Genomic DNA, 25,161 nt, shown 5'->3' on the forward strand with positions numbered 1-25,161 from the left:
GCCGCACAGTCTGAGTGCAGCGCCTTAAACCGCTCGGCTAATCCGGCGCGGCTTTGGCTACCAGTTTCGGCGATTTACTACGCCCTCTTCAGGCTCTCCTGCCGATTCGGCAGATGATGTGTGACGTGATCGCGATGGCAAGCAGAAATCTGCTACTACCAGTAATTGCTGGTCCCTATTTTGACAGAACCGAGATGGAATCTTCCTATTCGTCGGTTAGGGACCTGAAGATGGCAAACTAGCAGCCAAATAAAGTAAGTTTGGAAACTAGACGGCTGAAAGGTGTTTAATTTGACATCCTGTATCGAAGAGGCGAGCCCCGCAACCATCTATGAAAAGATGCACAGAGAGGTCTGCAGCAGGGGCTACAGTTTAACGTCGACTCCAAAATTGATATTTTTCATTTATGCAGACTGCTGCTTCAGGTAAGAGAAGCGATACGTTACAGAACCAATCCTAAGACTAACTAAGGATAGGACTCTGAGCCTTTGGATTTAGACTGTCGCCTATTACCTTATCCGCATGCCCTTTAACTGTTATATATACAGGAAGAAATACATTTAGGATGTATAACAGAGGTGTACTTGATTATGACTGCTATCTTCAATTATGGGCTCATCATCGTGAACGTGTTGTGGTGTTCAGTCCGAAGCCGGTTTGATGATCCACACTAGTCTATTCTGTACAAGTCTCTTCAACTCTGCGTAACTACAGCAAGATTCATCCATCTGAACTGTTCATTGTACTTATGCATTTGTCTCCCCCCCTCCCCCCTCCATCACTCCAATTCGATTCAGTGTCTCATCATCGTATGACACATAAATAGAACAACGATACATACATATATTTTCCACTATAACATATCGCCACACACAAATTTGACACGATATATGGCTCATTTGTGGCATGAGAAAGATGCACGCACCCATGATAAATATGCACTGACGTCTGCCACCATACTGAATGTAATGCTGCCTAAGTCTGCGAAAACGTTGTTACTTCTGAAGCTCATTTCTGATGAAGCAGCAAATCCCACTTGCGCGTCAAGTTAACAACGTGATTAATTCATCAGAAGTCCACGCACCTGGCGTAGATTTGCCCCATCAAACACATGTGTATTTACGAGCAAAGAAAATTTATCTTAAATATTCCAAACATTATAACACGTGCGCCAAAGGAAGGAATACAAATTAGTTTTCGGGAAGTTTAGAGCAAAATTTTCGGAACTTAAGGCCATATGCCTACGTTGCCGGGAACTGCGTAATCCGACATTTTATGGAATCCCTAGACAATATATAAAATATCGTGAAGTAAGATATGAAATGTATCTTACTTAATGCTTTGCCTAGCCGTTTAAAATCAGGGTTACGCATGAAAGAAAGACAATTTAAACATTTTGACGGCTGCAAAATCCGCTGACAACATCGTTCTAACAGTTTCAGACCAGCTCTGTTGTAGTTCAGCTGTGTCAGGGTGCCACTTTCGCTAAAGTGGAGGCCACACGTGATTACTGAATGTACTTGATCGTACAAATGCAGTTGTTAAATGAGAAGTAATTATGCAAGAAACAGTGTTTGTCTAACAGAAGATCGCTATAAGGGACTAAATTATAGTGTAGATTTAATTATAGTTTATTGTACACATATAGTAATTGTTAAAGCTCTTGTTGTTCAATTGCTTATTACATATTACAAAATTTTTGAAGACTATTAAAACACATCTATTTCAGATAAGCCAATTTTCAGATAGAATTGTGATGATTTTCCTATTTTAATTGAACTATCATTAAATATAGAAATTTCTCGTTGAACATACTATTTCGCTGTAATTTTACTCTTTGCTGTGTCCATTTTGCATTTTGTAAAATACCTAGGTGTTTAATACATTTCCTAAGAAAAGTATTAAATTAGAGATCTCGCCTAAAAGTTCTTGGAATTCTATTTAATGTCTAGGCAGTCTTTTACAGTGAATATGTGGGATGAAAGGAATGGGAGCGAAACGGGATGTGAAATACACAGGGAGAAAATAATGACTTCCAGTCGAACAGGGCATTGCGGCAATGCAAAGGCGAGAGTTGAACGTTTGTCTCAGACCGGGATTCGAACCCGAATGCTCCACGTCTCGAACCGCCTCGGACATCCAGACACACTTTCCGTCAGACCCAAATTCCCAAGTTCCCGCTCGCCGCACCGCAACGGTCCGACATACGCAACTCTCTCTGTTGCACTGCTGCAGTGCCCTGTGCTGCTGGAAGTCATTATTTCCTTCCCATCTCTTTCCCATTCCGTTTCCTTCCCGCTCCTTTCACCCCAATTATTCGACAGGCTCGAGAAAACTGGTACCACTCAATTCTATTCAATGACTTGATTTGACACTTTGTCGGCCGCTGTGGCCAAGCGGTTCTAGGAGCTTCAGTCCGGAACCGCGTTGCTGCTACAGTCGCAGGTTCGAATCCTTCCTCGGGCATGGATGTGTGTGCTGTTCTTAGGTTAGTTAAGTTTAAGTAGTTCTAAGTCTAGGGGACTGATGACCTCAGATATTAAGTCCCATAGTGCTTAGAGCCATTTGAACCATTTGACACTTTGTCGTTAACATCTATACTGGAGGTCACTGTAAGTATTCGTACGATAGAAAAAAGTTACCAGTTTATAACAAATGAGCAACTAATTTTTTTCTGATTATTTGCCGTCCTGTTAGCTTTTAATGTCAACAGAAGACATCCGATTTCTGTTACCATCGTAATACAGAGCCTGCACATATCATTGCCTCCCGTATTTTGTCGACAGGTGAGTGTCAGTCTGTCGAACGCCTAAAAGTGGCTGGAACGGTATAGAAAAAAGGGCACCCATAGCTTAATGGTTACAACTGATAACATAGTTAACAGTCGAAACATCTGTGCGGCTTATATTACGATGTGAAACAAAATTTCTCACTGCGGTATAGAAATGTCATTTCCATCTTCTGTAATGTTCTCAGAATAGTGTTCCCATCGATTTTTATTTCTTATTGTTTCACATCACGGTAACATAAAAAGAGGCATGGAAAAAGACTGCCTTCACTTTCGTTACAGCATCACACAAATTAAACAATAGTAACTTATGATGACAACGAAGAAAAAGAACTGCTAAGTGTGGTTTTCGTGTTCGTCCGGGGGAAATTTTGAACGCAGTCTCCACCTCCGGTTAAAAACACACGAATACAGAGAACGGATTTCATTCCACTCCTCCTAATCGCGGCAAGGGTTTTGTTTCTGTGGTGTTGTGGCGACATCCTGTTACATAAATACCATGTGTCCACCCAGAAGTAAAATATAGGCACTGACAACTAAACTGCGGCTACAATTTTGCGCATGCGCCATACAAAGGTCGTACTGCTGCTACGAATAACGCTTGTGACCTCAGGGACTTGAGGGACAGTTCTTTCTTCTCTCGTGAATCTCGTTTGATTCGTGTTCTCAGTCACTTTAATTTGGCAGAGGTCTCACGTTGCAAGTGGTTTTATAATAGTAATCTTAAACGGTAAACTGTTTCTCCTCAAACAGTGCAACAATTTCTGTGTTCAGTGTACTGGTTACCCTGAATTCTAATTAATCACGGTGTCAAAAAGAAATATTAATCCTCTATCTTAAGCTCATCGTAACGCCCGCGAGTAGTGGCTGGGAGCAACATTACGGAAGAGAGAACGATTACAGTCTTTCATTAAGAGCTGTGCACAAGACTTCATAATACGCCAAATAGTCTTCCGCTGGTAAATCAGAGCGGCACAGGAAAAATGAATCAAGGCTTTTATAAGTGTGGGAATATCAGGACGCGAGAATCAAACTATTCCTCGCTGGACAGCATTGCCATGACTATGAAGATGCTGTTTATCACAGGCCGCAGATTTCTACGAAAGAGGGAACGCGAAAACTCGTTCCTCTCTAAGGAAAGATTCTCATCAGTGGAACCAATTATACACGTACATAGATGGCGCATATTTGCATCAACAATAAACACTACTGTGATTGCTTGTGTGTGTGTGTGTGTGTGTGTGTGTGTTTTCGAACGCTTCGGAAATTACCTCCCGCTTAACCTTCGTAAATGTTAACGCCAGAACAGTAACAGCGCAGAGAAATTTGAGAAGGTGGTGATTTGAGCTTCGCTACAAAAAGATTCTCATGACGTTTCTGTTTCTTCCACTCATTTTCTAAAACGCTGTTACATGATCAACAGTCTACGTCTGCCCTACTTCGAAACCAAACTTGCGCACAGTGATTATTATGAACCAACTGGCCAGGAATTGAAAACGTAGCGATAAGGGCTTCATATCTATTTTAATTAAAGAGTTTGGAAAACAGGGACACGGCAGCATTACAGAATCAGATCACGTGCGCAGAGCGCCTGTCTGTGGCGAACCCTCGCTACCGCCCAGACGTGTCTCGTGTGTGTAAACCCTCAGCAACGGCAGACTGGCGACAGCAAACATTTGTATACCCTGACAAATACATCCCCAAAGGCCCAAGGTCAGTGCCCCTTGTGTACTCCGCTGATCACGAAAGGGACCCATCGGCAGCGGACACCAATCAGCTTTACATGTTGCCTCCGTTGCGAATATTTGCTTTCGGTATCGAGAAAATACGTGGTCACCTCAGTAACACAGGTAGCGTCAGGATAGACACGCGTTCGTTTGTGAGACAGCATTCTTTAGTTCACCACGGTCAGCATCTCTCCACGACATAAATTAAAGTTACTTGCTGCAGCCGCACGGGGTGGCCGTGCTGTTTGAGGCGGCATGTCACAGACTGCGCGTCCCCTCCCGCCGGAGGTTCGAGTCCTCGCTCGGGCATGGGTGTGGTGTTGTTGTTAGCATAAGTTAGTTAAGTACTGTGTAAATCTAGGGACCGATGACCTCAGCAGTTTGGTCCCTTAAAAATTCACACACATTTGAACATTTACCTGCCGCGTTTTTCTGTCTGTTTGTTAATGATAATCTCAAGAACTACTTTTAGGGTTTTTGATATGTTTTCTGCTAACAGACAGACTTATTCACGGGAACGATAAACAAGTCATCCGGCTTTGGATACTTATAGGTGGAGTCACAAACGATGTCAGTCGAATTTAGGCTTTTTGTGCGCACCTACGTCACGTACGCTCCTACAATCAACGAGCGTTCAATATGTTCTTAGCGCTCTGCTGTGAATGCCGTAGCTAATGCGTGCATTAAACGTGATAGTAGCGATTTGCTTAGTGAATTTCGATTCCACTTGTCGCGAGTTGTCAACGGTGATTGTGGTGGTACGTGATCAATTCTGCATAAGTATGCGAGAGACATAATTTGCTGGACATACGCTTTCTTCAAGCGTACCGCAACTGACGCTTGGCATCGTCAACAGTGCAATCGTCGTCCGTGCTTCGACATGCGCGAACTGCTATCGTTCGTGGATCGGACTGTAGTGAGCTGGGAAGTGTCGGTAGTCCTCCGTAATTCAGTGCCATCATTGTCACATTTGGGTAGCTTACTTTAGTGGCAGCGTATAAAGTAAAATGACTGAGAGGACTTGATTACTGGCAGGTGGTACGGAAAGAACATTACGTAATCATCTTGTTAATATTCGAAGTCCTAAACATTTCGTAAAAATCTAAGGAATGTCACTGTTGGAGTAGTAAGTCTTGCTTCTGCTTTCAGTTTTTCTGCGCTTTCTATGTCGGCATGCATGGCACCATTCTACACTACGGGCCATTAAAATTGCTACACCGAGAAGAAATGCAGATGATAAACGGGTATTCATTGGACAAGTATATTATACTAGAACTGACATGTGATTACATTTTCACTCAATTTGGGTGCATAGATCCTGACAAATCACTACCCAGAACAACCACCTCTGGCCGTAATGACGGCCTTGATACGCCTGGGCATTGAGTCAAACAGAGCTTCGATGGCTGCCCATGCAGCTTCAACACGATACCAAAGTTCATCAAGAGTAGTGACTGGCGTATTGCGACGAGCCAGTTGCTCGGCCACCATTGACCAGACGTTTTCAATTGGTCAGAGATCTGGAGAATGTGCTGGCCAGGGCAGCAGTCGAACATTTTCTATATCCAGAAAGGCCCGTACAGGACCTGCAACATGCCGTCGTGCATCATCCTGCTGGAATGTAGGCTTTCGCAGGGATCAAATGAAGGGTAGAGCCACAGATCGTAACACATCTGAAACGTAACGTCCACTGTTCAAAGTGCCGTCAATGCAAACAAGAGGTGACCGAGACGTGTAACCAATGGCACCCCATACCATCACGCCGGGTGATACGCCAATATGACGATGACGAATACACGCTTCCAATGTGCATTCACCGCGATGTCGCCAAACACGGATGCGACCATCATGATGCTGTAAACGGAACCTGGATTCATCCGAAAAAATGACGTTTTGCCATTCGTGCACCCAGGTTCGTCGTTGAGTACACCATCTCAGGCGCTCCTATCTGTGATGTAGCGTCAAGGGTAACCGCAGCCATGGTCTCCGAGCTGATAGTCCATGCTGCTGCAAACGTTGTCGACCTGTTCGTGCAGATGGTTGTTGTCTTGCGAACGTCCCCATCTGTTGACTCAGGGATCGAGACGTGGCTGCACGATCCGTTACAGCCATGAGGATAAGACGCCTGTCATCTCGACTGCTAATGATACGAGGCCGTTGGGATCCAGCACGGCGTTCCGTATTACCCTCCTGAACCCACCGATTCCATATTCTGCTAACAGTCATTGGATCTCGACCAACGCGAGCAGCAATGTCGCTATACGATAAACCGCAACTGCGATAGGCTACAATCCGACCTTTATCGAAGTCGGAAACGTGATGGTGCGCATTTCTCCTCCTTACACGAGGAATCACAACAAAGTTTCACCAGGCAACGCTGGTCAACTGCTGTTTGTGTATGAGAAATCGGTTGGAAACTTTCCTTATGTCAGCACGTTGTAGGTGTCGCCACCGGCACCAACCTTGTGTGAATGCTCTGAAAAGCTAATCATTTGCATATCACAGCATGTTCTTCCTGTCGGTTAAATTTCGCGTCTGTAGCATGTCATCTTCGTGGTGTAGCAATTTTAGTGGCCAGTAGTGTAAATTGCTTAACAGGAAGGACAGAGTTTTGAAAAACATAGATCATTCAAACGGAGGGACCAATTATATTTTAAGCGTTATGTAAAGATAAGTTCCGTCATCCTTGGGTAAACATGGTTCCAAGCTAGAATATACGGATGTAGCTCTGAGAACTTTTTGCAGCGGTGGAATAACTGAAGCAGTTTGTGCCGTCAGGCCTCCCTCATCCACCACCAGCCTTGACCTTAAGTCATACCCGATGGCTCTTCACAACGTGACGTCAGAAATAACACCACTGTGCCTCTTCCAGGTTGCTGCCATACTCGCTGATGATGGTCATCGGGGGGGAATGCAGAAACGTGATTCATTGCTGAATCCAATGTGTAGCCATTCATCAGCAGTAAATGCTTCCCTGTCACGACACTCCAGACAGTCCGGATGCAGCCGTGTGTGTTGTGTTTTTAACGGCAGTATATGCTCGAGACTGTAGTTCCCTAGTTTCGGCTGTTGCTAGCCTCCAATCAATGGTGAGGATCGACACAGAATGTTCGACGGAGTAAATTGCTTTTTGTAGCAAGGCAGACGCATATGTGAAGGGGTTACGATGTGCTTGGTGCATAGTACGGCGATCCTCCTTTGTGGTCTTCAGACGTGGTCCACCTTGACGACGAGTACGCCTGCCCTAAGGTTCCCGTGGAGTCAAACATCCGGGCACTGTCATCACATTCTAATGTCCCACATATTTGGGTACTGCACGATTTGATAACCCGGCCAAATGGACACGCCCGTTTCAATTTGTCAGATGCTGATTTCGCTGTCTCACACGATTACGCACCATCTCCGTCTCCTTAACAGTGATCACTCAACACGTGACCCTGTTCACGCCAGTCATATACCCTTGCACGCCTGGTAACATCACTGAATACGAACAACACTGATTAACAGTCACAGAGACTGCAACGCTAATCATTTACATTCTTTCCGACCGTGTGTAAGTTACACTGACATTCGACCATGTCTTCAGAATGCTTTTCTTATTTTTCCACTCGCTGTATATATCGAATACCTCAGAAATGATGGGTTGGTTTTCTCATACCAATTTAATGATAAAAGTCAATATAAATGTATTTTCGAAAATCCTCCAGTCTGTTCTTATTCACAAGAAGATTTTAAAACGTTCTAAAGCCTGAAACATATAACAAATGTTCAATAGCACTTCCACTACACAAGCATGCACTCGATGGGTCACTCTTTCGTATTCTCTCAAACATTTTCATATCGTTTCGCACACTTGCACGGTAAGTTTACAAAGCGTCTCTGCATTAAGTATCTTTGCTGAATAAACCAAATGTTTTAGGCCCCAAAAATAGTAATCCAAAGTATTGGGTTCAGAGGAACATGCTGATGTTGGAATAGGTTCCCCACACCCCCATTTAGCCATCCTTCATGCCAGATATCATTCAACGCATCTGAAATAATGTGACTAAAGTGCCGGAACTAGATGCTCTTTCAGGGGTACGTCGTATTGCAAGTCTGGATGGGTGGTCCTAATAAATTTCTTGTTGACGGCGCTTAGGACAGCATAGGGACCTGCCAGACAGCCCTCATACTAATTTTAAGGTGCGGCTGACGCCTAGTCTTCATTGTATCTTTAGGATTTCCATCCTCCTACAAATGTTGCAGCAGAGCATCGTGTGTAGGTAGCAATGAGAGAACATTTGAAACTTGTGTTTTTGCTCTGAGTTCTTTGTACAATGTTCGTTCATCAATAACTTACAAAACGAAGGACTTTCTTGATTTGGTACGAAGAAATTGCCCCCACAGTTAATATAACAGTTTCTGATACATCCTGTACAAATATACGATCAAAAAGCGGTGGTTTTATCTTGTGATAAGAGTCTCAGAACTGAGATTATTGTATATAAAAGTGTAAGTCACGAGACACCATTATCATCGCTATTTGAAACTTCTTTTTCATTCCCTTTTATCAGATGGATCACATTGTGTGGAGTTCAATAATTTCGTTCTTGCCAAGATGAAGGGTGACAGTTTTCTTCCATGCTTAGTGTTTAGTGACGAAGCAACAATCCATTTAAATGGAAAGCTGAACCGTCATAATGTGAGCATATGGGGAACGGAAGAACCACACGAAATTGCACAACATGAGAGGGACTCTCCAAAATTTAATGTGTTTTGTGCAGGTTCGCGGGAATGGCTGCAGCGCCTTAGAACGCTCGGCCATTTCTCTTTGCCGAGAACACTATTAAAGGAAGCACATATCTCGATATGCTTGAGAACTTTCTTGTCCCACAGTTGCAGGCTGATTCGAACGAATTCATTTACCAACAGGATGGGACACCGCCACACTGGCATCTGCAAGTGCAGGAATTTTTAAATCAAAGAATTATTGAGCGATGATCGGTCGCACCGGACTAAACGATTCAGCCTTGCATTAGTGGCCTCAAAGGTCACCAGACCTAACTGTATGTGATTATTTCTTGTGGGTGTTCATAAAAGACTATGTGTCTCCGTTACCAACAGCAACGAATGAACTGAGACATCGCACAACAGCAGCTGTAGAAGCTGTAACTCAAGACATGCTCGCTGCAGAGTAAATTTAGTACCGTACTGACGTATGCCGTGCATCAAGGGGGGCATATTGAGCACCCATGAAAAGGTATGAAAAAAGAAATTCATTGTATACGTTTATGAGTTTCAGAAATATAGACGTGCCAAATCGGATGATTCTTTTTGATCATCCTGTAATTCAAGATGATACCTCAATATCTGTTCCTGAGAAAGAGGTGTCTCAACAGTCAGACGAAAAAACAGACAGGCAGACAAGTGATCCTGTCGGTTTCCGCTTTTACCTACTGAGGTACAGAACCGTAAAAATTCAGTTGAGTGGCCGTAATACTCCTGTAAGGAACCCAGAATGTTCCCAACAAATCACTAAAGATGATTCTGCCTTCTTAAACGAATTTACTTTTGGTCGAAGGAAGGAAGAGAGAAATTATCTTATTTTCACTAATGCAAACAGAAACTATTGATTATGGTGGCATTAACAATTTTTTCGTAATTCAAATGATAGCTCGCTTTAAACAGTGGGGCGTAAGTAAAAATCGATATAAAGGAGTCCGTATCAAAGCGGACCAAACGCGCTTTACATAAAACATTCCTCTTTCAACAAATCCACGCCGTCGGAATTCTGCTAGTCGATGAATAAACCCATTCAACGGCTAGCCAGCTGGAGATTTATGGTTCGGTGGTCGGCGCCCACCGACCTGCTTCACGGCCATTGACACATTTTACAGGGCTGCGTTCACGCCTGTAATGTGATTTCACTGAGAACCGCAAAACGCCCGCTTGCTATAGCATACAGATAATGCAGGAACAAATTTGTGCTACGTCATGAATTACCTCCCAGTCACTAGAGGTATTTTTATTTTATTTTATCGATTTGTGAGAGCTGAAACAGTTCGCCTTACAGAGAAATCGTTGCGCGCTGTAACTATACAATCTGCTTCCATTATACTAATCATACTAAAAAAGTTTCAGATGCAGTCTGAAAAAACTGCGCGGTTGCTTCATGCTCGAACGAAGCGCTTCGTAGCACTAACACACGTTTTGTGTGCCACCGCATTCGCATTTTTTCTGGAGCAAGTTCACCAAGTGCAGCGGACAAACAGTGCATTGAATAAACATGACGAATAAATAACAGTACAGGTCAACCAAGCGATGCGCGTACACATAGGCGATTGAGGCACTGTACTGCGTTGTACTGGAGACGTAATCAAATAAAAAGTTCTGATTACTCATGTTCTCAAAGCAAATATGCTAACACCATGAATACGGTGTAGTCTGTACTGTCCTCCACTGCAGAGGAGGAAACTAGAGAATAACGAACGACGACGCCCTCTTCACACTGCATAAGGAAGAAAGAAAGCACGACTGGGAGTGTAACATCCCGTCGACGATGTAGTCGTTAGAGATGGAGGACACGCTCTCATAGGAAAGAAAACCAGCATTGTCCTTTTTCCGTCATTTGACTTATTCCATTTACGTAAGCCATGGAAATCTTCAATGAGATTAGGTATTCTGATCTTCCCTAAGGCCACAGTGCTAACCACGAAGCCACGTCGCTCAAATAGACCAAGGGATGTGGTGCCGTGGTTAGCGTACTGGACTCAAATACGGGAGGTCGGCAGTTGAAGTCCGCGTCCGGCCTTCCAGATTTGTGTGTTCCATGGTTTCCCTAACTCACTCCAAGCTAATGCCGGGATGGCTTCTTTGAAAGGGCACGGCCTGCTTCCTTCCCGCTTCTCGTAACATTCCGAGTTTCTGCTCCCTCTCTCACGACCTCGATGACGACAGACGTTAAACACTAATCTGTCTACCTTATTTCTGCGCTCAGACAGCATATCAAGTAGTTTGAATAGCCATAGGTGTCCTTCCAGGCCATCATGACGGCAACACCAGTCGGGTACCGATTAAGATTTTCTCCATTTCCCTCCATTTTCCGTTCTTCTGTCGGCAGTAAATATTTTTTTTGCTCTCAAATTTACCAATGAACAGTTCCCTTCTACCTTCATTCTATCTCAGCATCTACAGTGTCATGAAAATACGGCCTATCCAATTATACACTACTGGCCATTAAAATTGCTACACCATGAAGATGATGTGCTACAGACGCGAAATTTAACCGACAGGAAGTAGATGCTGTTGTAAGGAGAAATGCGTACCATCACGTTTCCGACTTTGATAAAGGTCGGGTTGTAGCCTATCGCGATTGCGGTTTATCGTATCGCGACATTGCTGCTTGCTTTGGTCGAGATCCAATGACTGTTGGCAGAATATGGAATCGGTAGGTTCAGGAGGGTAATACGGAACGCCGTGCTGGATCCCAACGGCCTCGTATCAGTAGCAGTCGAGATGGCAGCTATCTTATCCGCATGGCTGTAACGAATCGTGCAGCCACGTCTCGATCCCTGAGTCAACAGATGCGGACGTTCGCAGGACAACAACCATTTGCACGAACAGTTCGACGACGTTCGCAACAGCATGGACTATCAGTTCGGAGACCATGGTTGCGGTTACCCTTGACTGCATCACAGACAGGAGCGCCTGCGATGGTGTACTCAACGACGAACCTGGGTGCACGAATGGCAAAACGTCATTTTTTCGGATGAATCCAGGTTCTGTTTACAGCATCATGATGGTCGTATCCGTGTTTGGCGACATCGCGGTGAATGCACATTGGAAACGTGTATTCGTCATCGCCATACCGGCGTATCACCCGGTGTGATGGTATGGGGTGCCATTGGTTACGGGTTTCGGTCACCTCTTGTTCGCATTGACGACACTTTGAACACTGGACGTGACATTCCAGATGTTACGACCCGTAGCTCTACACTTCATTCGATCCCTGCGAAACCCTACATTTCAGCAGGATAATGCATGACCGCATGTTGCAGGTCCTGTACGGGCCTTTCTGGATACAGAAAATGTTCTACTGCTAGAGTGTGTGTGCACAAGACAAAATGTCTTGGACTTCCTGAAAAGAAAACTTCGGAACTACACAGTTTGCGGCAATATATTGCAGAATCGTGGATCGGACTGTAAAGAAGAGAGGGAGACCTTCATGTGAAGCTACACCGGTTCTAACCTAGTAGACACTTACCATAGCCTTCAGTAGAAAGTTGTATTTTGTTGGGTGTAGCGCCTCTTTGTAATTGTGTAGAGTTGTATTTTGGTTATTATTTCTTTTCATTGTCTTGTACTCTGATTTCGCTTTTGCCACCACAAGAATTGTTGTGCTTTTTGTTGTTCTTGCGTTTGGAAGTCAGTGTACGCAAAGAAGGCGTTTAGTTAAGTAAAGTGTGTTCAGACTTGATCGTTAGTTCTTACCCGCCAACCGCAGGACACTACAAATTCATTTTGTATTCCCATTATATTACTGTTAATAAATTTGTACTGAGGGTAGAGTTTACAAAATCGCCCCTTGCACTGCCGCACCTGTTATAAATAAAGATGAGCTTTGTCTAGTTTACATGAAGACATTAAGAACGTTACAGAATTTTTTCTAACTCATAGCAGGGTGAAACAGGAACCAGTCAAATGTTTTGGAGAGATAAACAGTCTTGACTAGAAAACGGACTTTATTATTTTATCTTTTGGCAATAACGCGTTTCGCCCAGTTTAAGACACCTTCCGATTATCTGGCACAACAGGTTTTGAACACATAAGCTGCTATCCATGCAAAATGTCTTAGCAGGCAAACACCGTTGTCAATATTTTAAGAACGTTGCGTGGTTCTCTGATGTGAAATACTGTTGAGTACGCTGGAAGCCACATGTAAAATACATAAAAGACCTCAGTAGGTAGTTGTCCTGGTCGAGTTTTAAGAGACTTCGCGCAGTTCCAATGCAGAGCATATGGCGCAGTGCTTTCGAACGAGACACCAAAATCAGGACGAAGCCTACAGAAACGCATCACAAAATGTAAACACGTAAGAAATGCCGTTGTACATGTTTACATTCTGTGATGCATTTCTGTATGCCTGACCCAGTTTCTGGTGTGTTTTCGTTTGCGCCATATATTCTATAAAGGCACTGCACGGAGTCTCTTAAAACTCGACAAAGGGAACTACCTACTGAGGTACATGTATTTCCCGGGTATTCAACGCTATTTTATACCAGGGCACCATGCAATTTTCTAAAAATATTGACAATAGTGTTTGCCTGCTAAGACTTTTGCATATACGGCAGTCTGCGTGTTTAACGCTTGTGCTGGAAATCTGAAGATGCCTTGAAGAACGCGAAAAGCGATATTGGCAAAATATAATAAAGCCTGGTTTGTAGCCAAGACTTTCTCTTCAAAAAAAATTAAGATTTATTTTTATAATTAAAATCAAAGAATTAAAAGAAAGAAGTAAAAATATATATATTTAAATGCACATCGCGGAGAAGGTGGCATTCCTCGAAGAAACAGCACTGCACTTCTGCTTAAAAGCCGAAGGACGTACACTGCGAGAAAAGGGTTTCGAGAGGAGGGCTGGCAAATGGCTCTGAGCACTATGTGACAACTTCTGAGGTCATCAGTCGCCTAGAATTTAGAACTAATTAAACCTAACTAACCTAAGGACATCACACACATCCATGCCCGAGGCAGGATTCGAACCTGCGACCGTAGCGATCGTTCGGTTCCAGACTGTAGCGCCTAGAACCTCACGGCCACTCCGGCCGGCCTTCGAGAGGAGGGGTGTCGGTAGAAAATTATAGGGATTCGTTAGGTATGAAACTGTGGAGATGAAGGTAGCTGTTAGGTTGAATGGTGGGATGACATAGGTGCGAGGAGTTTGGTGTGCGAGGTGAGGAGAAAAGGGGACGGGAACCGTGATGTGGAGTAGGATCGGATGAAGATTTATAGCGGATAGGACGGATAAATATCGGGACGGTTCCCACTGTCTGGCGGAGTTAGACGGTCGAAGCTGCATTGGAACAGGATATGGAGTGTTAATAGGTTTAGGGAATGTAGGATGTTTTTGTGAAGGCGCGGCAGCAGGGTCTGGTGATCAAAGGAGAAATTTGATTATGAAGAGTAGTAGGAACGAAGCTCTGACATGGGAACAAAGCGTTTCCGTACCCATGGTAATATAGCACACTTTATTCCTCTGTATTTGAGGAATGTTTCCTGAAAGTTTGGGCATACCTTTTTGTTAGGACTCGTACACAGGATATCACAAACGTTATGGGTCGGATTGAAACAGGGGTCCACAAGCGATTAAATTGAATTAGGGAACTAACGGTCGGAAATGCGTATTTATTGTGTTGTCGACACTCAGCGTATCCCACATAATAGTATAGTATTGTTCACGAATGAGGCCTCATCCACCAGTGATGGTGTTTTCAACAGCCGGAACAGCTATTTCTGGAGTGAGGACCATCGCCACGCCACCCAGGTCGGTGGCCGCCAGCACCGATTCTCTGTCAACTTATGGGTGGGGATTGTCCAAGATCAGCTAATAGCATCTTATTTGCTGCCTCCCCGTGTGACCAGTCCATGTTAGCCGGTGTTCCTCCGAGATATGCTGCCACAGTCCCCAGACTGTAGCCCACGCTGTCGGCGAAATGCAGTAGTTTGATCACGAGTGGTGCACAAGCCCACTTCGATGCTGATGTTCGCGAGCACCTAAACAACTCGTACCCTCATCGCTGGATTGGAAGGGCAGTCGTGTCCCATCCCCAGCACGATATGCTACATCTGGACATTTTCCTCTGGAGTTACGTCAAGACGTTGGTGAATGAAACGAGTGAAGACCTGCGTGCTAGGATCCAAGCCACTGATCTCCTGGTGCAACAGACACCAGGGATCTTTGAGAGAGTACGTCCGAATTTCATGCGCCGTTGCCATGCATGCATAGAGACTGGCGATCGTCACTTTAAACAATTACTATGAGCTACGCTGTTGTTATGCTATGTACTACGTGTATGTTCATAACACAATAAATATCCATTCCAACTATCACAATGTAATTGGTTGTGCAGCCACTATTGCGTGCTTCAATTTTGACCCAAAAGGTTTGAGACATCCTGCATGTATAGTCGCTGCAACGATAATTGAAGACAGTAGAAAGCAAAAGAAACTTTAATGCGCTGGGAGAGAAGGAAAAAGCGAGAGCGAGAGAGAGAGAGAGAAGGAGAGAGAGAAGGAGAGAGAGAGCGAGAGAGAGAGAGAGAAGGAGAGAGAGAGAGAGAAGGAGAGAGCGAGGGAGAGCGAGAGAGAGAAGGAGAGAGCGAGGGAGAGAGAGAGAGAGAAGGAGAGAGCGAGAGAGAGAGAGAGAGAGAGAGAGAGAGAGAAGGAGAGAGCGAGAGAGAGAGAGAGAGAGAGAGAGAGAGAGAGAGAGAGAGAGAGAGAGAGAGAGAAGGAGAGAGCGAGAGAGAGAGAGAGAAGGAGAGAGAGAGAGAGAGAGAGAAGGAGAGAGAGAGAGAAGGAGAGAGAGAAGGAGAGAGCGAGAGAGAGGGAGAAGGAGAGAGGGAGGGAGAGAGAGAGAGAGAGAGAGAGAGAGAGAGAGAGAGAGAGAGAGGTGAGGTAGACTATTGACAGCGCTATACATACTGGTGACGAGGGCGGCGACGAGTCGGACGGCGGCGTAGGGCGGCTCACAGGTGGGCCACGCGGGCTGCAGGATGTACTGGGCGAACGTGAGCGCCGTGATGGCGTTGCCCGTGGGCACGATCACGAACAGCGCCACCCACAGGTACAGGAAGGCGGGCAGCGCCCCGAACGCCTCGCTGATGTACGCGTAGTCGCCCCCGGACTTGGGGATCATCGTCCCTGCAACACACAGTGGCGAGTTGTAACATCTCTCCTCCAGTCCTACCTAGCTTACATAAAAATCTAGACACTCAGTACATTAATAAAACTTCCCAGCGTTGACTGAATTGTGGCGTGGACATCGGCAGAAATTTAGCCATAGGTCGGATGGCGAAGTGGGGGATAGGGGTGCAAGACACTAAAACAGCTTTTTTACATTAACCAGTTGGTCAGTTTCGACACGTGACACTATAACTAAATTTTATAAGTGACAAGAAAAAGCTTATCATAGCCAGGAAAAATTATGGTTATTAGCAGTGTATGAGAAATCTGTAGTGAACATATACATCAAATCGATGTGTGGTGGAAACTGAACTGAAGATAACTGAAAAATTGCTGTATGAATCTGTGGTGTCACCGCAAGGCACCACACTTGCTAGGTTGTAGGCTTCAAATCGGCCGCGGTCCGTCAGTATACATCGGACCCGCGAGTCGCCACTGTCGACGTTAGCAGACCGAGCGCCGCCACTCGGCTGGTCTTACGAGACAAGCTAGCGCACTGGCCAGTTCTACAGCCGATATTAATAGGAATGGTTCACTTGTTATAGCTTCAGAGATCTCATTTGCAGACACGCTAGTTAGCGTGGCCTTGAGCTAAGTCAGTAACTGCGACCTAGCCAGGCGCCACATACAGTTTATGCATTTATCTGTATGTGTGAAGCAATCAGAATTGCAAAGAAGTATTCGCAGTTCAGTCTATAACTGCACTTGTAAATATTATTGTACAAAGTCAAGATCGACGTTCACCGCTGACGCTGAATTAAGGCTAAGTACTTAATTGTATTCCAGTCTACTAAATTTCTAATGGTTCAAATGGCTCTGAGCACTATGTGACTTAATATCTGAGGTCATCAGTCCCCTAGAACTTAGAACTAATTAAACCTAACTAACCTAAGGACATCACACACATCCATGCCCGAGGCAGGATTCGAACCTGCGACCGTAGCGGTCGCGCGGTTCCAGACTGAAGCGCCTAGAACCGCTCGTCCACACTGGCCGGCTGACTTTCTAATCACCTAAGATGTTCCAGATACACCTCGTCAAGTATAGTTCATTGATCCTCACGTCAGCCTACATCATCAACGTTGCCATTAATGGCCGCCCCTTGTGATCAGACAGAGTCAAACTGCGTGACTCAGCCGGATCATATTTTTCCCTGAGGCCCATAGTTCCGCCACATACATAACAGAATCAAGTTCAGTCCTAATTTCAAGTATACCCCGTATATTTTGACAGGCAATAATGCATCGTTTTGTGACAAGTGACATTATAATAACAATAATAAAATCATTACAAGTGTTTCGCATTAATATGTAATCCCCGTCCATGTCCTCCGTGCTCGCTCCTTTGAGATTGGTTGGTTGTTTGGTTGGTTGTTTGAGGTTAAAGGGACCAAACAGCAAGGTCATCAGTCCCTTGTTTCAAATAGACTCCATTCTGCTAACGGGACATCTCAGTATAGTCAGAAAAATAAAACGGATAAAGGGGAAACGTAAAAGGGCAGTCACGTTGTCATTAGTAAAAACAAATGAGGGAAGTTGGCAAGAGAACGAACCCAACACTATGCTGAAACAGCATAGGCAAGACCACCTGTGACTTAAAAGGTACAACTGCTATAATGCAGAAAGTACGTATGGGAATAGAAAAACTAACCAAGCCTTAAAAAGAAGGGGTAAAAACAGAGTAAAAGGGAAAGAAAAGAGGATTCCGGTCAGGGAGGTGAATCGGGAATCTCTGAACACTGCCTACAGTGGGAGACACCCAAACACTCACCGCCCTGCCCCAACACCAGAGGGAGATTAAAAACTTTAAAACTGAGAATAAAAACCACTCTCCCGGAGGAAACCTAGAACCAGAGAGACCATCCGGGAATCGTCAGCCAACATCAAAGGCAAAGTGTGGGGGAGTCTGTACTTAGTACGCAGAGCCAAAAGAAGGGGGCATTCAACCAAAATGTGGGCCACTGACTGGAAGGCTCCACAACCACATAGCGGGGGTGGCTCATCACGCAAAAGGAAACCATGGGTCAGCCTGGTATGGCCAATGCGGAGACGACACAGTGTGGTCGAGTCCTTGCGGGAGAGGCTAAAGGAAGAACGCCCTGGGCCTGTATTCACCTTAATGGCACGAAGTTTATTAGACAGTGGAGTAGCCTCCCAAGAATTGGCCCATGACTGTGCAAAGTGGGATTTGATGTGAAGCCGTAAATCCGCTGCAGGAGGGGTTACAGAAAACGGGGGGTAAGTAACTGCTCCCCCAGCCAAACGATCAGCGAGCTCATTACCCGGGATACCCACATGGCCCGGGACCCATAGGAAGTCAATGGAACCAGCAGCATGGTGAAGATCAGCGAGATGGTCATGGATGGCAGAGACCAAGGGATGGCGCGAAAAACACCGGTCAATAGCAAGAAGGCCACTCATCGAGTCCGTACATAACAAAACGCGGTTGTGTTGGGATTGTTTAATAAAGGTAAGGGCCCGGGAAATTGCCATCAATTCCGCAGTAAACACCCCACATGAGGGTGGCAGTAGATGATTTTCCGTTCCAACAAAGGACGTGAAGGCATACCCAACATGATCAGCAGATTTAGAACCATCAGTGTAAAAAACAACAGCATCCCGAAACTCCCATAAAATTTGGCGGAAAAAGGAACGGAACACCACCGGGGGGATGGAATCTTTCGGACCGCGGCGGAGATCCATCCGAATTCGAGGCCGAGGAACTAACCAAGGAGGGGTGGAGGGGAGGGAGCGAGGAAGACAGGACAAAGAAGGAAGCCGAAAATCACGGGTAAGAGACGCAAGGCGCAGCCCAACCGGTAAACCCGCCCGAGGGCGGGAGTCAGGCGGGCGACGCCCATGGTCTGGGAATAGGATAGAATAGGAAGGATGAGCGGGAGAAGAACGGATAGTAAGGGCATAAGACACCAGAAGCTGGGACCGCCGAACAGAAAGGGGGGGGATCCCAGCTTCAACCAGGAGACTATCAACAGGGCTAGTAGAGAAGGCACCGGTGGCCAAACGGATACCACGATGGTGGACTGGATCCAGCACGTGCAGCGTGGAAGGAGCAGCTGAACCATAAACTTGACAACCATAGTCCAAACGTGACAGAACTAGAGCACGATAAAGACGGAGGAGGAGGGAACGGTCCGCACCCCAGGAGGAGTGGGCAAGGAAGCGAAGGACATTGAGTTTACGGAAACATCCTACCTTCAGGAGTCTGATATGGGGCAGCCAAGTGAGCTTGTTGTCGAAAAGAAGACCTAGGAAACGAAACTGTGGAACCACAGGCAATCTTTGTGCAGCGAGATAGAGCTCTGGATCAGGGTGGACCGTAGTACGGCGACAGAAGTGGACCACCCGCGATTTTAAAGGAGAGAATTGAAACCCGTGGGAGAGGGTCCATGCAGAGGCACGCCGTATAGCCACCTGGAGCTGCCGTTCTGCAGATGGCATCGAGGAGGAACTAACCCAAATGCAGAAATCATCCACATACAGGGCAGGGGCGACCAAGGGACCGACAGAGGCCACAAGTCCATCGATAGCAATGAGGAAAAGAAGGACACTCAAGACAGAACCCTGTGGGATGCCCGTCTCCTGGGTCCGTGGAGAACTAAAAGCAGTACCAACTCGAACTCTGAATGACCGATGGATCAGGAACTGGCGGATAAAAATCGGGAGTGGGCCCCGAAGACCCAACTGATGAAGGGTTAGTAAGATGTGATGGCGCCAGGCCGTGTCATATTCCTTGCGAAGGTCAAAAAACACTGCAACCAAATGGCGGCGCTGGGAAAAAGCCTGCCGAACTGCGGATTCCAAGCGAAGCAAATGATCGATTGGAGATCGTCCCTCTCGAAAGCCACACTGGTAAGGGGACAATAGATCCCGAGATTCGAGGACCCAAGTGAGCCGACGGGCTACCAGCCGTTCAAGTAACTTACAACCAACATTGGTCAAACTAATTGGCCGATAGCTGTCAACAGATAGGGGGTTCTGACCAGGCTTAAGGACAGGAACCACAATGCTGTCCCTCCACTGAGAAGGGAAGTCACCCTGGAGCCAGATACGGTTAAACACCCGAAGAAGATGGTGCCGTTGTGGAGCACTGAGATGTTGAAGCAGCTGGTTATGAATGGAATCTGGGCCAGGAGCCGTATCATGAGAAGCAGATAGAGCAGAAAGAAATTCCCATTCAGTGAAAGGTTCGTTGTAAGATTCTGACTCACAAGTGGTGAAACATAAGGTGACAGCTTCAGCCTGCTGTTTTTGATGAAGGAAAGCAGCTGGATAGGAGGCCGACGCTGATGCCACTGCAAAATGGGTCGCAAGATGTTCTGCGAGAACTAATGGGTCCGTACAAATGCCATCTGGGAGGTGAAGGCCTGGGAGGGTGGACTGCCGATGGCAACCTTGGAGAGAGCGAAGTGTAGCCCATACCCGTGACAGAGGGACAGTGGAACCAAGGGAAGAAACGAATCGTTCCCAACATATCCGCTTGCTCTGTTTGATTAAATAACGGGCTTTAGCGCGAAGGCGCTTAAAGGTAGAAAGGCTGGCTACAGATGGGTGCCTCTTAAACTGTTGCAAAGCTCGACGGCGATCACGGATGGCAATGGCAATGGCCGTACTCCACCACGGGACTTGCCGACGACGAAATTGTCCAGATGAGCGCGGGACAGCAAGGTTAGCAGCGCGAACAATCGCGTCAGACACGTCACGTAGGACGTCATCAATACAACCCGACAAAGAGGGAGAAAACTCGACCTGTGCAGTATATAGAGGCCAATCGGCGCGGTGGAAAGACCAACGAGGTAACCTCTCCATCGGGGAGCGGGAAGGGAGCGTGATAATCAACGGGAAATGGTCACTATCACAAAGGTCGTCGTGTGGCGACCAGTGTAATGAAGGGAGGAGAGAGGGAGAAGAAAGAGAAAGATCAATGGCAGAAAAGGTACCATGACCAGCACTGAAATGAGTAGGGGAGCCATCATTAAGAAGGCACAGGTCGTGGTCTGCAATAAATTGGTCGATAAGAAGACCTCGTCTAGATGGAAAGGCACTGCCCCACAAAGGATGATGAGCATTAAAATCCCCAAGGAGGAGGAAGGGAGGAGGAAGTTGCTGAAGAAGGGTGGTTAAGGCAGCAGGTGTAAGAGTCCTGTCAAGAGGGAGATAAACATTGCATACTGTGACTGCAGAGTCTAAGTGGACCCTAACAGCAACTGCTTCCAATGTAGTTTGGAGAGGAATCCACGTGCTAGCAATGTCTGTACGGACCAACGTACAAACGCCACCAGAAGCCCGCAAGGGTCCGACCCGATTTCGACAGAAAACACGGAACCCACGGAGGGTCGGTGAGTGAGCATCAGTAAAATGAGATTCCTGGAGAACCACACAAGCTGCTGAGTAGGACGAAAGAAGGGATTTCAATTCCGGAAGGTGACGATAGTAGCCATTACAATTCCATTGGAGAACCACAGAACGATGGTTTAAATGAGGGCTGAACACGCTAAATCCAGTCATACCGCCGGGTCCCCACCCGTCACCGACAAGGAGGGGGCGACATCCATAAACGATAGGTCAGAATCCGGTTGTGAAGCCGGGGAAGGGACCTCCGGTGACACCAGAGGCTCTTTGTCCCGGGACTTATGTTTCTTCTTCTTTTCAGGCTGAGATCGAGGAGGGCTGTGTGGCATAATGGAGCCAGCTGCAGCAAGATCAGGAACAGAAAGAGACCGGGCGACCTGGGGGCCGATAGACCGCGGCTCTCGCGGTCGCCGCGCTGCAGCAGACCTTTGACCTGGAAGGTGCCGGGAAGGGGCATCCCGGGAGAGGCGCCCTTGACCGGCAGACGCCGAAGGAGTGGGACACTTCTCCGGCTGGGGAGGGGGAGCGGCGCCCAGAGGAGAAGGTGTGGGAGCCGCAGGGGAGGGGGGAAGGAGAGGGGTCCGGGATGGGGGTAAGGAAGGGGGAGGAAGGGATGAAGATGTAACCAAGGCGTAACTAGATGTCATGGACACAGGGTGCAATCGTGCATATTTCTTACGGGCCTCTGTGTAGCTTAAACGATCAAGAGACTTATACTCCTGTATCTTTTTTTCTTTCTTATAGACTGGGCAATCTGCTGAACGTGGAGAATGACTACCATGACAATTTACACATACAGGAGGGGGAACACAGGGACTCCCCTCATGGAGTGGACGTCCACAGTCACCACAGAGAGGGTCCTGGGTACAGCGAGAAGACATGTGGCCAAAACGCAAGCACTTAAAACACCGCATAGGAGGTGGGATGTACGGCTTCACATCACAGCGATAGACCATAATCTTAACTTTCTCAGGAAGGGTATCCCCTTCAAAGGCCAGGATAAAGGCACCAGTATCAATACGATTATCTTTAGGACCCTTCTGAACACGCCGAACAAAGTGAACACCCCGCCGTCCGAGATTGTCCCGAAGTTCCTCATCAGTTTGAAGGATGAGGTCTCTGTGAAAAATAACACCTTGTACCATATTTAGAGACTGGTGAGGGGTAATGGACACGGGAATTGTGCCAAGATGGGTACAGGCACGAAGGGCCGCAGATTGGGCAGCCGAAGCAGTTTTTATCAGTAATGAACCCGACCGCATCTTGCTCAGGGAGTCCACTTCGCCGAACTTGTCTTCAATGTGTTCCACAAAGAATAAAGGATTGACACTGGTGAAAGTATCTCCATCAGTCCTGGTGCAAACTAGATAACGGGGGAAAGGTTTTGCCCCTAGACGACGGGCCTGACCCTCCTCCCAGGGGGTAGCCACGGAAGGGAAGGCCGAAGGGGCAAGAGAAGCAGCACTTGAGGAATCAGTACCACGCAGAGAGACGGCCGCAGAAGAGCGGCCAGAGGTTTGGACCCTTATGCGTTTCATCTGCATAGCGTCCGCCCTGATACCACCCACTCCGATCAGGGGCTCTCCTCACGGGCGCCACCCAGCCACAGCAAGGGCCGTCTGGCACGGCGGCCATTGCCGGGAGTTCCGATGCTCCAGGATGACGAGCAACCACTCCAAGGCATGCATGAGGAGGTCACAGCTCAGGTATCAGAAGTGTGATCCCTGTGTGTTCAGGGGGCTCAACCAAAAGGGTACATAGCGACCCCACCACACGGGCTGGCTACCGTGCTGGCTATGCACCCTAGCATCAGACAACGACGTAGAAGAAAAGGTGGAATATACTAGGAGGGCACACGTCGGAGACACTAGGTAAGGTGCTCTTCCCCAAATGGCTCACACTACGGAAGAGAAATTTTGGAATGGTGGTCAAACCCCAGAGGGGGACCAAGGAATGCCAAAAGGAGGAGATGATTACGCAACAAAGCCAGAGTGTAAAACCAACAGAACCAGGAGGATAGCGGGGGCCAACATAAGCAAGGACACCAATAGAGGGAGAGGAGAGGGCGAGGGGAAAGGGGTATGGAGGGGAAAGGAGGGGAAGGGAAAGGAAATGCAGCCCGGGAGAGAAAGAAGGCTGCAATGGCTCGGGGCCCCGTGCTCGCCACGCACGTATCCACGAAAGAGTTGTGGACCCCCTGGGGGGTCTTTGAGATTCCTGCAGGGGGTCGGACGTAACTGTGCACCGCACTGAAGGTGTGGATTCATTGCCCATCGAGAGAAATCAAGTATATGAACGCGTACTGTCTGTTCTTTCGAACATGCCCGCACGAGTGATCCACAGCTGTGATGATACATACCATGTAAATTAAAGGTAGAGGATGGAAATGAAAGGGCTATTGATTCAGCTACATAGGGACGTTATGCGGAATCAGCGGCGACGAGTGAAAATGCGTGCCGGACCAGGATTCGAACTCGGGATTTCCTGCAGGACACAGGTTGCGATAACCACTTCGCCATCGGAACACTGAGTTTATCGCAGACGCAACAGCCATCACGCATACATATAACTGATCCGCCTCGATGTGCATTGAATCCACCACCTTCAATGCGGATGCACAAGTACATTCGACCTCCTGCGGAGGATATGGACGGAGACTGCGGATAGCTGGTGCCAGGTGGGAATATGAGTCGACCAAGAGGCGATAAATACTGTGTCCGGGTGACGGAGTGGTTAACGCAAATCCCTATTAAGTAGGAGATTCCGGGTTAGAATCCCTATCCGGCACACATTTTCACTTTTCGCTGATTCCGCATGAAGTCCTGCAGCAGCTGACATCAATAGTCCCTTTCCTTTCCTTTCCTTTCCTTTCTCCCCCTCCCCCTCGATTTACATACAGGTACTGCGATTGTGTAGTCGAATTAAGTCGGGTGATGCTGAGGAAATTAGATTAGGAAATGGGACACTTAAAGCAGTAAAGGAGTTTTGCTATTTGGGGAGTAAAATAACTGATGATGATCGAAGTAGAGAGGATATAAAATGTAGACTGGCAATGGCAAGGAAAGCGTTTCTGAAGAAGAGAAATTTGTTAACATCGAGTATAGATTTAAGTGTCAGGGGTATTGAACAGAATTGGGGAGAAGGGAGTTTGTGGCACAACTTGACAAGAAGAAGGGACCGGTTGGTAGGACATTTTCTGAGGCATCAAGGGATCACAAATTTAGCATTGGAGGGCGGCGTGGAGGGTAAAAAATCGTAGAGGGAGACCAGAGGTGAATACACTAAGCAGATTCAAAAGGATGTAGGTTGCAGTAGGTACCGGGAGATGAAGAAGCTT

The 25,161-nt window shown here is 46.7% G+C and overlaps 1 protein-coding gene across 1 annotated transcript in view; it reads right to left on the reverse strand.

Moving 5' to 3' along the window:
• LOC126457197 (Y+L amino acid transporter 2) overlaps positions 1-25,161 on the reverse strand; it is a 319,752-nt gene that overhangs the window by 74,432 nt on the left and 220,159 nt on the right. Inside the window, exon 2 of the mRNA XM_050093296.1 lies at positions 16,195-16,413. Within this exon, the coding sequence (XP_049949253.1) occupies positions 16,195-16,413 (219 nt within the window). The remainder of the gene's footprint in view (positions 1-16,194; positions 16,414-25,161) is intronic.

This window comes from Schistocerca serialis, chromosome 2 (assembly GCF_023864345.2).
Source record: "Schistocerca serialis cubense isolate TAMUIC-IGC-003099 chromosome 2, iqSchSeri2.2, whole genome shotgun sequence".
Taxonomy (NCBI): Eukaryota; Metazoa; Arthropoda; class Insecta; order Orthoptera; family Acrididae; genus Schistocerca; species Schistocerca serialis.